This window comes from Plutella xylostella, chromosome 20 (genome assembly GCF_932276165.1).
Source record: "Plutella xylostella chromosome 20, ilPluXylo3.1, whole genome shotgun sequence".
Taxonomy (NCBI): domain Eukaryota; kingdom Metazoa; phylum Arthropoda; class Insecta; order Lepidoptera; family Plutellidae; genus Plutella; species Plutella xylostella.
In genome coordinates this window covers 2,118,222-2,132,122 of record NC_064000.1, presented here as the reverse complement: position 1 = coordinate 2,132,122, position 13,901 = coordinate 2,118,222, and the positions used below count along the sequence as shown (strand labels likewise).

Genomic DNA, 13,901 nt, shown 5'->3' with positions numbered 1-13,901 from the left:
TTTTTAAAATAAATACCAATAATATCATACATTAGAAAAGTATTATGGATTTTTAGTTACGAGTACACTAGTAAAAGGAGATAAAAAGTTACGATTTCTACGCGACGTACTATATTTTGCTTTTGACAGATATCTTTAACTTTATTGTTTCGAACGCACTCAGTTTGCGATTGCATTGCAAGGCACGGAAAGGAAAATTTTTATGTACCGTTTTCTTTATCTAAAATCGGTAGTGTAAATACTAATTTGGTAGTTGATAAATTAAAATCCAACGAGGCGTAGACTGTTAATTTATTCGGGTGAAATTCCTCTGTGAAGAAGTTGTGAATCGTGAAAAAAATGAGTTTTGTGTAGGTCGTGATTTTTGCGATTTGTCGGCGCCAGTATGTCTGATGAGCCTGAGGCTCGGATGTGGGATGAGGAGCGAGGGTCCTGCTACGAGTCCCGGGGCCGCGGTGCCTACTACGAGTCCGCCTTCGCCTCCTCTGAACAGTTGGACAGAGCTCCTCTATTAGCTGACGTAAATATCTCTTTCCTATTGTTTCTTAGCTGCGTAAGGCCATGTAGTGTAAGTTTAGGCGCCTCTAGATAAGCTATCACTCCGTCAAATACACAGATATACAAGATAAGTTATGTAGATTTTTAATAATCCTATTATACTTATCATTTTTATCCAGTTAAGATTTCTTATCTGTTGAGTATTTGGTAAAGGATTGTGAGTATGTTAGTTGTAGTTGTTAACAAATAGCCTGATTGGTATATTGATTAACATTTAATTTCTGAGCGCAAGGCACACTACTGCATGTAATTTGCTGCTACACAGAAAATATAGAAAATGGGCCTAGCCTGCTATTTTGGTAAAGTTTAAATATGAATTTTGGCTTAATCAATTCATATCTGAGACACTAAATCATCAAAGATTGACATGTTATCTAGGTATGTTGATAGTTATCGTCTTTTTCTTAACATGTCAATCATAAACTAACAGTCACTAAATAATACACAACAACTGGGCCACCGATACTGCACTGCCAGTAGAGGTCATGAGCTCCTCTCATAGATATGGATAGGTACGCGGAGCATTACTTAATATTGCACCAATTAAATAAGAAGCAATATGAAAAGGGTTGCCTTAACCATAAGTGGGAGTAAAAAGTAGCATACACAGATATGAAATTGGTACAAGGCAGGATTTAAATACAGTAAGTAGAATTAGAGGATATAAACGCTATTAATCAGTATTATGGCTTATCATCTGTAAGTTTATTATTTTTTAATGTAGTAATTATAATATCTGATATATTTAGAGCTTTGTAATAATAAAAGCCACATTCAGTGTTTCATTCATGAATAAAATTCTTATCTGTAACAATTAGGAAACAGGATTCATTTGAAGATAATACTTTTGTAAATTTACTTGCTTAACTTTTGTTTATTTGATAAATTAATGAGTTATTTTAGCAGATACATAGTTAATAACCATAACATTATATGACCACATTACCATCATCATTACCATTAGCCATGATATTATGATAGCCCACTGCTGGATTCACAGCATAGATTATATAGAGAGCCTATGTACTAAAGTAATTCACAGCTAACACAAAGCTAATAGGTTCACAAGCCTATTTCCTAAATGCTATGGTAGAGCAGCAGAAAAAAAGGAATACATAATAATAATAGAATATTCTCTTGGACTTACTTATTTAGATAGGAGTAGTAGATAAACCCTTTAAATGCCCAGCTAATATTAATCTTCCTGAAGCAATGTTTTTACTGTTTATTATACTAAGATTAAGCTACAAATTATTCAAAAAACAAAAGTATCTGACACATAATAATGTAATGTAGGAGGGTATCTATGTAAACATCCTTAAATCATACTACCCTCAGATAAAAAAGTTCATAAAACTGAAATCCCTTCCAAATGTATTCATAGACTGGCTCAGTTACATAAATTTACATTATTTGATGAGATTGCGTCTGGTAAAAGTGAAGTGTATTTTGTGCTGTTGTGAATTTTGTATAATTTAGTTTGCAGTTTGAATATTTGCCAACAGTCGCTATGCCAAGAGTAAGTGGTATTGTTATTGAGAGCCATATAAATTCAACCTTTTAACCCATATTGGAGTATTATTTTTATAGTGCAATCTTAAATTGCTAGCATAGATAAGAAAGGTTACTATTGTAACACGTTTTCAGGTGATATTCATGACTTATTTATTTTACTGAAAAGGTATTTCTAAGAAATTGATACAAAAATTTAAGAAGGAGTAATTTTGTATGACAAAAAATTATGTTACAATAGGATATTTGCCTAATGTCGAAAAATAACCTGAAACATTTTCATCACTCTTTAGTGTATTTTGATCATACCTCTCCCCAGGAGTCCTACACGGAGGTGGCGGTATCAGGCACTGGGTCAGGTGCTCACTGCCACTGGCGCGCGGCCGCGGAGCCCCCCAGCGCCGTGCGGCAGCTCACCGTCGCGCTCGTGTTGTGTGGGATTTTCATGGTAAGCAGGAAGCTACAGGCAGTCCCCGCTGCACGGGTCCGTTATCGACGTAGATTAAAGTCGCTTTATCGCGACTGGTCATAAATATGACGCTGTGTTTGGTGAGTTAAGATAACGGACCCATGCAGGGGGGGCAGGCTGTCCTACACGGAGGTGGCAGGCATCAGTAGCAGGCAAGGGGCCTCATTACCCTTGACTGTTCTTTATTTATTTAAGGTTACAAGTTAAAAAAATCTTCTTTTACCCGTTGCAAAGCACTGTATGTATTATTAAGAAATATTATAAATAAATGAATAATAAACAAAAAAAAAAGTTAGCATCAGTATCCTTTCTACTATCTAATTCCATTCCTAATTCCACCCTGCTCTCCCGCAGATATGCGAGCTGATCGGCGGCTACCTGGCCGGCAGTCTGTCCGTGATGTGCGACGCGGCGCACATGCTGTCCGACTGCGGGGGGTTCGCGCTAGCCCTGCTGGCCTTCCACTGCGCCAAGCGGCGGCCCGACCTCGCCATGTCCATGGGGTATAAGCGGGCTGGTGAGTTACAGAGACAGCACTAGTCTTAGGGAGTTAAAAGTCACGCACGGTGTTGTTTTTGTGCTGTGATTTGTCGATGGGTTCGGCATGCAATTAATGCGGCCATTCAAAAGCGCTATTTCCCTGCTATGATTGGCTGAAGGGCTCGGGATGCAATAAATGTGTCTCGTCATATATCATTAGTCAATGCGTTACTTCTGTAAATTTCGCTGTCCTCTCCTCTATCCACTATAGAGAACATACAGAAATATCCAGCGCCATTTTGGATATTTTAGATACATACCTCTAAGGTGGCGTTATTTTATTCGTAAATTTATCTCTCTTCTGATATACCCACTCCTTTCCCCCCTAAACAGAAGTGCTAGGCGCGATGGTCTCCGTGCTCCTCATCTGGGTGCTGCGTCATCTTCGTGTATGTCGCGTGCGTGCGCCTGCGCAGCGGCGACTACAGCATCGAGTCGGGCGCCATGCTGGCTGCTGCAGTTACACGTAGCGCGACATAGATGGCGCTATTTGTCAATTATCGAAAGTTTAAACTGTCTGTGTCAATTTTGCTGTCTATATTCGAACCAGTGCCCTCTTGCAGCTATAACATCGTCATCGTGCACCATTTTGGATGTTTTAGACGCCATTTTGGGTGTTTTAGTTACAAATCGCAACCATAGATGGCGCTAATTGTATTTTTCCCAACTTTTTTTTTCATTTAGCTCATTAAACCCCTTCTTTCTCTCCCTAGAGGTGCTAGGCGCGATGGTCTCCGTGCTGCTCATCTGGGTGCTGACGGGCATCTTCGTGTATGTCGCTTGTGTGCGCCTGCGCAGCGGCGACTACAGCATCGAGTCGGGCGCCATGCTGGCCGCTGCAGTTACATGTAGCGCGACATAGATGGCGCTATTTGTCAATTTCGCTGTTTTATCATGCGTTACTCGTCTTGTGTCTATAATTTTCGTTGTCTATATTCTAGAAAGCGCTCTTTTACAGGTACACCATCTTGTTCGGTCGCCATTTTGGATGTTTTAGACGCCATTTTGAATGTTTTAGTTACAAATAGCAACCCTAGATGGCGTTATTTGTATTTTTTTCTCGTTTTGCCAATTTAGCTCATTAAAACCGCTTTTCTTTCTAGAGGTGCTAGGCGCGATGGTCTCCGTGCTCCTCATCTGGGTGCTGACGGGCATCTTCGTCTATGTCGCGTGCGTGCGCCTGCGCAGCGGCGACTACAGCATCGAGTCGGGCGCCATGCTGGCTTCTGCAGTTGCATGTATCGCGACATAGATGGCGCTGTTTGTCAATTATCGAAATTTTCAACTGCCTGTGTCTGTAGCTGTCTATATTCGAACAAGCGCCCTCTTGCGGCTACAGCGTCGTGTTCGGTCGCCATTTTGGATGTTTTAGACGCCATTTTGGATGTTTTAGTTACAAATCGAAACCACAGATGGCGCTGTTTATATTTTTCATTTTTTTCCCAATTTAGCTCATTAAAAATTAAAACCCTCTCTTTCTCTCCCCCACACAGAAGTGCTAGGCGCGATGGTCTCCGTGCTCCTCATCTGGGTGCTGACGGGCATCTTCGTCTATGTCGCGTGCGTGCGCCTGCGCAGCGGCGACTACAGCATCGAGTCGGGCGCCATGTTGGCCGTGAGCGGCGCGGGGGTGGCGTTCAATGTGCTGCTGGCGATTGTGCTGCATGGGTGCGGGAAGGATGTTGGTGAGTTGTGGTTTCAAACTTTAAACATTGACTGCCAGTTTCAATACTCTATCTATCGATAGCTGAAAGTTACTATCATACAATTTTGACACATAAAAATTACATTCTGTCAAAATCAAGTACCTGTGTAAATCTGTAACTATCAGTTATTGATAGAAGAGTTATTGAAAATGGCTTGACTGCCACTGATTAATCTATATGATAATCTACCCCTGTGAATGTATCGTATGATCTTTCATGCAAGATAGTTTAGATTATTTACCCGACTGCCGAAGGAGGAGGGTAATGTTTTTTTTTTATGTTTGTGTCGTTTTCCTATAGAGCCAATCGCAGTGAATTTTCTCTCATTCCGAGTGAGCAAGGCTTTCTGGGAAGAGCTACAATCAAACATATAACTATATAAGTAAATAAATAAATAAAAAGATTTACACCCAGATAAAAGAGTATAGAGTAAAAATGAATTTAAACTATGGATGATGTTGTAAATAGGCAAATTTTACGTAGGCTCTTTAAAATCATACTGTTAACTCTTTTTTTCTGTTGGTCCATCTCGTGTTCGTAAGGCTTTCCTATCATCATCGTGATTATCAGTCTTCTATCGCCCACTGTTCGATATAGGCCTCTTTATTTGTACGCCAATTCTTCCAAGGCTTTCCTATAATAAACAATATCTCTCCATCAGCCCACCACCACACTCACGGCGGCGCCGCCTGCGCCGGCCACGCGCCCGCGCCCGCGCCCGCTCGCAAGCAGCCCGATTACTGCATGAAAGATCTAGTCGGGGCTGAGCCCAGCGTGGTGGGGGGGACTGACAGGTTCGTACTTTTCTCTACCTTAGCTAAGGCTGTTGCAAAAATGAAAGTTGTACAAGACACTTTCGCCGTTTCTTCTCCTCATTGAAGAAGGCTCGATGAAATGGTGGTAAGTTCATAATATCTTGAGAATCCACAAAAAAATATTTGTAAAATTTTGGTCGAATATGATGAATCTGAATCTGACTTCTCAATCACTCGCAATATTGTCCCTCCTAGTTATTTCTCAAATGAAAATTAAAAATCAATTGTATTTTGGGTGATATCGCGTTTTCGATAGCTGACATCTTATTTCTGGCAAAGAAAGACGAAACAGTCAAGGAGCTACTGAGATTACGGTCCCTCTAAGAAATAATAATAATAGAAGGTATTTATCTCATAGATACAATAAAATGAAAACCTTATCAGGATTATTATTATGTTTTCCAGGAACATAAACCTCCGAGCGGCGCTGATCCACGTGATCGGGGACCTCATACAGAGCTGCGGCGTGCTGCTCGCCTCCATTATTATTAGGATTTACGTACGTATCCAATCATTGAACTAAAATATGATTATAGTATTATATTATAATATAGTCGGTAAAAGTTATTGTAAGTGGTAAGGGGCTCACAAATTATCAAGAAGATAAATTCTGTCTAAAATACATATTAAATGAAAGTTAATTAATTAACAACCATAGACACAATCGTATTGTGGTATTTATGCTTAGCCTTGAGTATTCCGGAAATGATGTATATTTCAACCCTATTACGCTGGAAAAAGTTCGGTCTCGTGAAGTCATGTACATAAGATATATTTTTTATCTAATGGATGTTAGATATTGAACCTACCGAACAGAAAAAATTGCCTTTGCTAAACAGGAGCCTGTACCATAGAGATTTCAGCCATGATGTTATAGTAGGCTTCCTCTTGCCTATTTGTCTTAAGTTATACTTATCTAATCCTTTGTTCCATCATCTTTTCCAGCCAGAAGCGAAGTTCATAGACCCGGTCTGCACGTTCATCTTCAGTATACTAGTTCTGCTCACGTCGGCGCGCGTAGTGCGAGACGCACTCGGCATACTCATGCAGGGGGTGCCCAAGGACTTCAGGTCAGTTTAGCACTTCTTCTTCTTCTTAGCATGTCGATAACTAAGTAGCAAAGTTGCAAAACAATACATGGCCAGACGGTCTAGCGTATCAAATACATACACGGCACAAATTTGAATGTCAGTCGCTCGGCCCCACGATAGAATTCCGTAAAACATAACAATATGAAAATAAGTAAAATACACAAGCCTGGCTGAAGCTACATCTGTTGACTGTCTAACGAAGTTAAGTAAAATACAAAAGCCTGGCTGTAGCTACATCTGTTATCTGTCTAATGCTTCTGATCGCATAAGCTGCAAAACTCAAAAACTGAGCTTAATAGTATAGACCCGGTCTGTAAGTTCAGCGAATTAAGCACAGTCGCCATCTGTAATTAGCTTTTAGTTTTTCTCCCCAATGCTCGTTTTCACAAAAAAAAAAATTGGTTGTCAGCCGCTCGGCCCCACAATAGAATTCCTTAAGTCATAACATAATGAAAATAAGTAAAATACACAAGCCTAGCACTAGCTACATATGTAAATTGTCTAACCGCATAAGCTGCAAAACTCAAAACGTGAGCTTAAAAGTATGGACTTCTTATCGTGTCGGTAACAAAATCATTACTAGACTAGAGCTTGTCTCTGTAAATAATCTTATTATATTAAACTTACACTTGCAGATACCGCGCGTGCGTGACGTCCCTGAGCGGCGTGTGCGGCGTGCGGCACGTGCACTCGCTGCACGTGTGGGCCATGTCCACGGGGCACACGCACGTCGCCGCCCATGTCGCCATCGGTGAGTGATATACATATCTGCCCCGGCTGGAATCGAATCCGGAACCTTTGGCATAGCTTTCAGGGTTACTAACCATTCGGTCGGCCTTGAAATCATTATCATCAGCCCGTAACCCGTAATCATCTACTGCTGGACATAGGTGTCTTCCAATGAGCATCACAACACTCTGTCCTTGGCCTTCCTCATCCAGCCACCAACTGTGAGTGGCCGACTGAATTCCGACATGTACCGACTGTCGATACAAGTCATTGTTTCGACTACACCCGAATCTGCTTTTTGCTATGGCTTCGACACACCATTAACTATTTAATTCCACTTGTATTCCAGACGAGCTGACGGACCCCAGCGCGGTGCTACACGAGTGCCAGCGCATCCTGCGCACCGAGCACTCCGTGTCGCACGCCACCATACAGGTATTATTTATTTATGGAAAACCAATCAGTTACCAAGGCAGTGTCGGAGTGGTGGCCAAGGGAGGGACGGCGATCAGTCGGTAGACCGCCGACCCGTTGGTCCGATGACATTAGGAGAGTGACTGGACCAAACTGGATGAGAGTAGCACAGGACCGTGGGACTTGGCATAGCATGGAGGAGGCCTATACCCTGTAGTGGGTTGACATAGGCTGATGATGATGATGATGAATCAGTTACATACAATAAAAAATAAATTTAGACAGCAAATAATAACTTAAACCAAAAACAGTTTCCGCTTATAATATTATAAATAGGTAGGTATGGTGCAGTTCACTGCAACTGGTAGGTACAGTCTTATTCACTGAAGTTGACCATTGAAGGTATTTTTTTCTTCCAGGGCCAAATGTGCCTAACTAGACTGAGCGATGCCATTTTTGCCACACTGTTGAGCCTATTGCGACAATATAGCGCGCCGAAACGTTTCATATCGTTAATAAAATCATTATCGTCAATAAATGCAACATATTTAAATGTGCATGTTGCATTTTATGAAGATGACCGCTATTTTGGAAAATGCTGTATTTATTTCTATTTCATTCATTTTATCCCATAATTTTTTAAACAAATGGCCGCCTTCTTTTACAGTATGACAAACATTTACACAACAAGGTGACTTTACCAAACATTTAAACTTGACATCATCATCACGACCCATCATGTCCCCACTGCTGGGGCACGGATCTCCTTCGCAACCCGATTGTCAGATGTTTTCAAGCTGCCCAAAGGCCTCTCTCTTATTTAAACGTGTTGCTCGTTTATTTGCATGTTTATTTTTACCAAGTTCTCTTTAACAACATGTCTAATTCCAGGTGGAAAGATACACAGAAGAGATGGAGCGCTGTAGCACCTGCCGGGACCAGCCGGCTGCGCTGCCATGACACCTGCCCACTCTATCTCTATACGCATAGGGAACAAACTCCAATGGCGCTGTGCTAGAATAAACCAGGTATACTGCTGTGACCAAATATGGCGAAAGATTGTGAATAGAAGTGGTATGGATACAGTGGATTTTTCCACCACGCTACGTTGCATTTTTAACAGACTTTAAAAGAAGGAGGAGTATCTTTTCTTCTGTTTTTTATCATGTATGTATCTGCTGTTTCCGGCTGAAAGGATTGTCACAGGAAAAAAGTCAAGTTACGTTAATCGAACTCTGTTTTGTGCTAAAAGTCATCTATGTAACAGCTCCCTTTATAAGCATGCCTCAGAGACTAAAATTAAGTGCGCCTATAGGCCTTTGTTCAATACAACATGCTACATTTTTGCCAATATGTCTACGTATTGGCACCAAAATATAACATGTGATATAGGGTAGTTCCCTTTTTCATGCTCGTTGAAATGAAAAAGATACGTTAGCTTCCTCTGTACAAAGTTACAAATTTCCACTAGTAATATCTTAGATGTAGTGCCTGTTTCACCGTGTGGGGGTAAAAGTTATCTGAATGATAAAAAATACGTTTACACTTTCAAAAAAATATTATCAGAGAGTGATTTTCGATCCACAGATAACCATTATCAAAGCATTGTGAAACAGATGCGGAGTTAACTAAAATACTAAGTAAATAAAGCCCCTTCAAAACCCTTCTATCGATATTATCTTATCTTATTTATTATCCGAAAATGAAAACAATGGTCTATGGTGGGTTTTTATGATCATCATGCATTCCACAGAATGCATTTAAATAGAAAAAAAAACACATTGTAGAGCTATTAAGTCTTACATCGCCAGAGAAAGTATAGAATTTGATCTGCAAGTTGCATATGTAGTTTAATGTTAATTAAAATGCCCACAGTTTTTGCAAATAATAATATTCCTAGTCTGTGACGACATAATATTAATAATAAATACCTACGAGTTTAATTCTACCGAGTAAATGGTAAGTGTATGTATATTTGACTGTGAAACAGTGGGGTAAATGTGAAAGACTGCATTTGACATGATTCTAGACGGGGTAAGAATATTTTTAGAATGTTAAATTGTACCCCAAAATCTGTTATTTATTTCATCGTCCATTTATAAATCCTAATTAGTCGTAAACTTTACTGCACTGTCGGCAACACAATAATATGTTGCTACTGTGACACATAACACATATAATAAATAATATAATAATTTCAGTTATTAAAAAATATGCAATTTTTTAAAATGTCATGCCCTTAGAAGCATATCTTTATAGGAGGCATTGAATACCAAACGAATAATAACAATTTTATACTATTTTGTACTAAAAAACCACACCACATTAATGTTTATGTGAATTTGTTTAATTGTCGACCTGGTTAACCATAATATTTATATTAGTATAAGGCCCTGTTTCACAATGTCTGGTTAGTGGCTACCTGTGAGATAAAATACACGCTCTCACTCTGTGTTATTATTTTTTTGACAGTGACAGCATGTATTTTATATCACAGGTAGCCACTAACCATACATTGTGAAACAAGGCCTCAGCATGTATGTATTCTTACCTCGAGATAGATTAATTTAATGGCTTTTACTCAATAGAGGCTGTTTATTCAACCTAGTATTAGTAACGTGTATATACTTTGTTTGTAAATGTTAATACCGATGTAGCGAGGTATGCATGTATATGTATATGGCAACTATAAAAAAATACAAAATAAACATAATACCTATTTTCCAAAAAAAACAGTGCATGTGCTTAACCAACAATGCCTTCAGAAGAGACAGTGGAGTAAATTGTATTTTTTTTAGTTTTATAGACGTGCTGTTATCGTCATAAACGAATTTAGGTACTATTATTGTCAAACGTAAACAGTATTAAATCTTAACAATTACAGATCTCGAAATTTAAACTTTCATGCAAAACAAGCGACTTAAAATATTGGTATTTTTAAAAAGTATTAAAAAAATGTAGTGCCAATTACAGTCATAAGGAACATTAGTAGAGTTTTTAAACTTTTTATAATGAAATTTGTACCAGGTCGGTACTAGTAGCTAGTAGTAAGAAAAGTTTAAAATTAGTGTAAAATATATTATTATTTACATACTTCTCGAGATTTATTTGTTATTTATGATTTTTCAGCAGTTGTTATTACATAGCACTTTGTTTAAAATAAAACTAATTAAAAAATTGTCTATATAACGTGATTGCTTTGTAGTTCATTAGATGTTTTGTTATGTAGGAACGTAAAAAAAACATGTTATTATGCTCAATTAATATTTGTGATATGAATTGTGTATATTAAATAGGAGAAAGCTAGTTTTATACATTGGGGTACATAGGTGTGATGTTTGAACTAGAACAGACACAAACAAATAATAATTGAAATTTTCAACGTGTAAAGTTGTGTTGTGGTTGTGGCCCAATGGCCACTGTTATGTTGTGGTCCAGTAAGTTCAGTATTTAGTGGTCCAATGTGTACAGTTGTGTTGTGGTCCAACGCCGAAAGATGTTGTACATCCTCCCACAGTTGTTGTGGTGCAATGCAAAATTTGGCAATAAATTAACTTAAAAGATATATACCACTTATATTTTGTTTGTTTTGTCTTTACTGGTATACATAATATCACATAGGTACTTCAATGATGTTTTAAGACAATATTATAAAGTTTTCTTTTTGTAAATATAGAGTGAATTTTAGATGTAGAAGTAGCTGCGTTGTTTATGCGTAAGAGTAATTACTTCCCTTCAATATGTATCCCTGAAATTCAACTGGAACAGCTGTTATTAGTTATTACCTATAAAAGGTGTTGCAAAAACTTTTGCAACAGTCTTTATAAACTGTTTCACTCCTACATTCCTATTTAGGTACATGTTTTTAATAAAACCATCTACTAAATTGTAGGTATGTTTACTACATAGGTATTATAATAGTGGTATCGAATTTGTAGACTAGTATTTTTTATGTAATTAGTTAGTTAAAGCTTGGGATGGTTTCAGTGTTATACATAATATACTGAGAGGAGACTCGGCGTAGCACGGTAGCACTGAAACCGGCCCTGAATCGTAGTGCTCTGAATTTACCTGCCAAATTTCAACCAAATAAGGAAACAAATATTTTTATAAAGATAAATTTGGAAAATATTTATTGAGACCGTTGACCTGTTTCGTTTAATTTAATTTTATATAGAATTCCATTGTTTGTTAATATATTGGATTTTCCGTCCTTGTACATAGTAATACTGTCTTTGTTGTATAACCATTGTATTGTACTATTGATAATTATAATATAGGTATAAATAAATTAATAAGAAGAACGTTCACGTCTTTTCATTTGATACCACCAAAGCATAAACTTTAGTTATTCTATTTTATTCCATTCTATCATTATTTTTTATTATTTACGGGATACAATTTATACCTAAGAGATCTATAATCGACAGACCAAACGTTCACTATACTACAAGCCATAACACTTGTAATAAAATGGAATCTTACGGCAGAAATGAAACATTAAAATGTAATGATTAATATTATTTATTTTCAAGGCAAGTTCTAGAATAACAATTAATATCATTCGTACATCACTAATTACGTACACATTCACATACCTACTTATTTACTCAGTATACTTATTATGTACAGTGTGAATCAAAGCCAATGTCCTCAGGAGGAAACCTATGATGATGTTAAATTAAATATATTGAAGTTTAGAAAAACTGTCTCAACTATGAGACTTTCTGAAAGCACAGTCAACAAAAAAATATTAAAATCATGGGGTCTAGACATACGGACCGCATTTCAACTGCAATCCAACTGCAAATTGCAATTCAGGTGCAGTTTGAATGCAGTTGACACGACTACAATAGAACTGCAAACCAAACCGATTCCGATTCCGATTGCAGTTCAATTGCAGTCCTATTGCAGTCGTGTCTGTCTAGACCCATACATGGCGTTAGTAATGCGTTCATATGTCAATGTGTCCTGTTTTTTTATTTCCATTAGAAACAAATGTCTTTCTCAAGGGACATTGGCTTTGAACCTGTACAGTAATATTTCAGTAACTCTTCCTTATAAGCGCCGCAAATGGCTAATGCATCTGGCTGCCATTTTAGTGACTTAACTCGTGGCATGCAATACTTACTATCGTAAGATTCGTAGGAGTTAAGGCGAGGCCCCATTGGTGCTTTGCATCGTCGCTGCTATAAATATTATACTAGTACTTTAGTCTGCGTCCGTAGTCGAGCGGGCCTCAGTGATCGTAACTGATCGCTGAGGTTAAGCAACAACTGACACGGTCAGCCATTGGATGGGTGACCAATTTCAAGTGGTGCTTTTCTGGACGCTTCCGTGCTTCGGACGGCACGTTAAGCCGTGGGTCCCGGTTGCTGCTTCGGCAGCAGTCGTTAAGCCTAGTCAGAGGCCTTCGGGCGGCTTGAAAACATCTGACAGTCGGGTTGCCCACTTACCCGACAAACTCTCTCAGCACAAGCTTGCTTGTGTTGGGGTCCACCAACCCGCACTTGGCCAGCGTGGTGGACTAGGCCTAAACCCTTCCTTCATTGGAAGGAGACCCGTGCCCCAGCAGTGGGGACGTAATGAATCGTGATGATGACTTTAGTCTGTGGCCGCCGCTCCGCCCGCTGACGTCGTGAACGCGGCCTAAGGCGCAGGTCATTTTGACAAGGTTCCAGTGCATTAGCGATTTACGGGCTTTAACATACATAATCAATCTAATGGATAAGTTTGTACAATAAATATCACAAGAGCAAACACAATATCAATTTAAAGCCATTTAGTTATTCTATCAGAACTTACAGTTAAAGTATTTATATTTTGTGACTTACAGGTTGAATACTTTATGGTAGACGAACTAAAATATATTTTTTTGTCATAAAATGCTCACTTTGGGATAATTTATACTCGCATTTAATGTTCAAAATCGAGGATTACCGTATCGTTGATAAAATAAAATAAATACTAAACGTAGTAACAGAGGTATCATATAATTTTCTTTGAATTAATTTAATGTCATGTTATAAGTTTGTAACTTTGAGTTTTTTCTTTTCTTTGTAGTGAC

At 38.5% G+C, this 13,901-nt stretch overlaps 1 protein-coding gene across 1 annotated transcript; it reads left to right on the top strand.

Annotated features, from left to right (window-relative positions):
* Positions 1-148: 148 nt before the first annotated feature.
* LOC119691648 (zinc transporter 2) lies at positions 149-8,941 on the top strand. The gene is made up of 10 exons (XM_048628309.1): positions 149-520; positions 2,390-2,518; positions 2,894-3,056; positions 4,573-4,764; positions 5,447-5,579; positions 6,006-6,099; positions 6,546-6,670; positions 7,327-7,442; positions 7,770-7,855; positions 8,726-8,941. The coding sequence occupies exons 1-10, from the start codon at positions 386-388 to the stop codon at positions 8,792-8,794; spliced, it is 1,242 nt and encodes a 413-aa protein (XP_048484266.1). The 5' UTR covers positions 149-385; the 3' UTR covers positions 8,795-8,941.
* The last annotated feature ends 4,960 nt before the right edge of the window (positions 8,942-13,901 follow it).

Bases quoted from the DNA above. Each gene is read 5' to 3' on its own strand.
- LOC119691648 (XM_048628309.1), top strand. From the start codon at position 386: ATGTCTGATGAGCCTGAGGCTCGGATGTGGGATGAGGAGCGAGGGTCC. The intron at 3,057-4,572 runs GTGAGTTACAGA...TCCCCCACACAG, and splicing joins CATGGGGTATAAGCGGGCTG to AAGTGCTAGGCGCGATGGTC. The intron at 4,765-5,446 runs GTGAGTTGTGGT...TCTCTCCATCAG, and splicing joins TGGGTGCGGGAAGGATGTTG to CCCACCACCACACTCACGGC.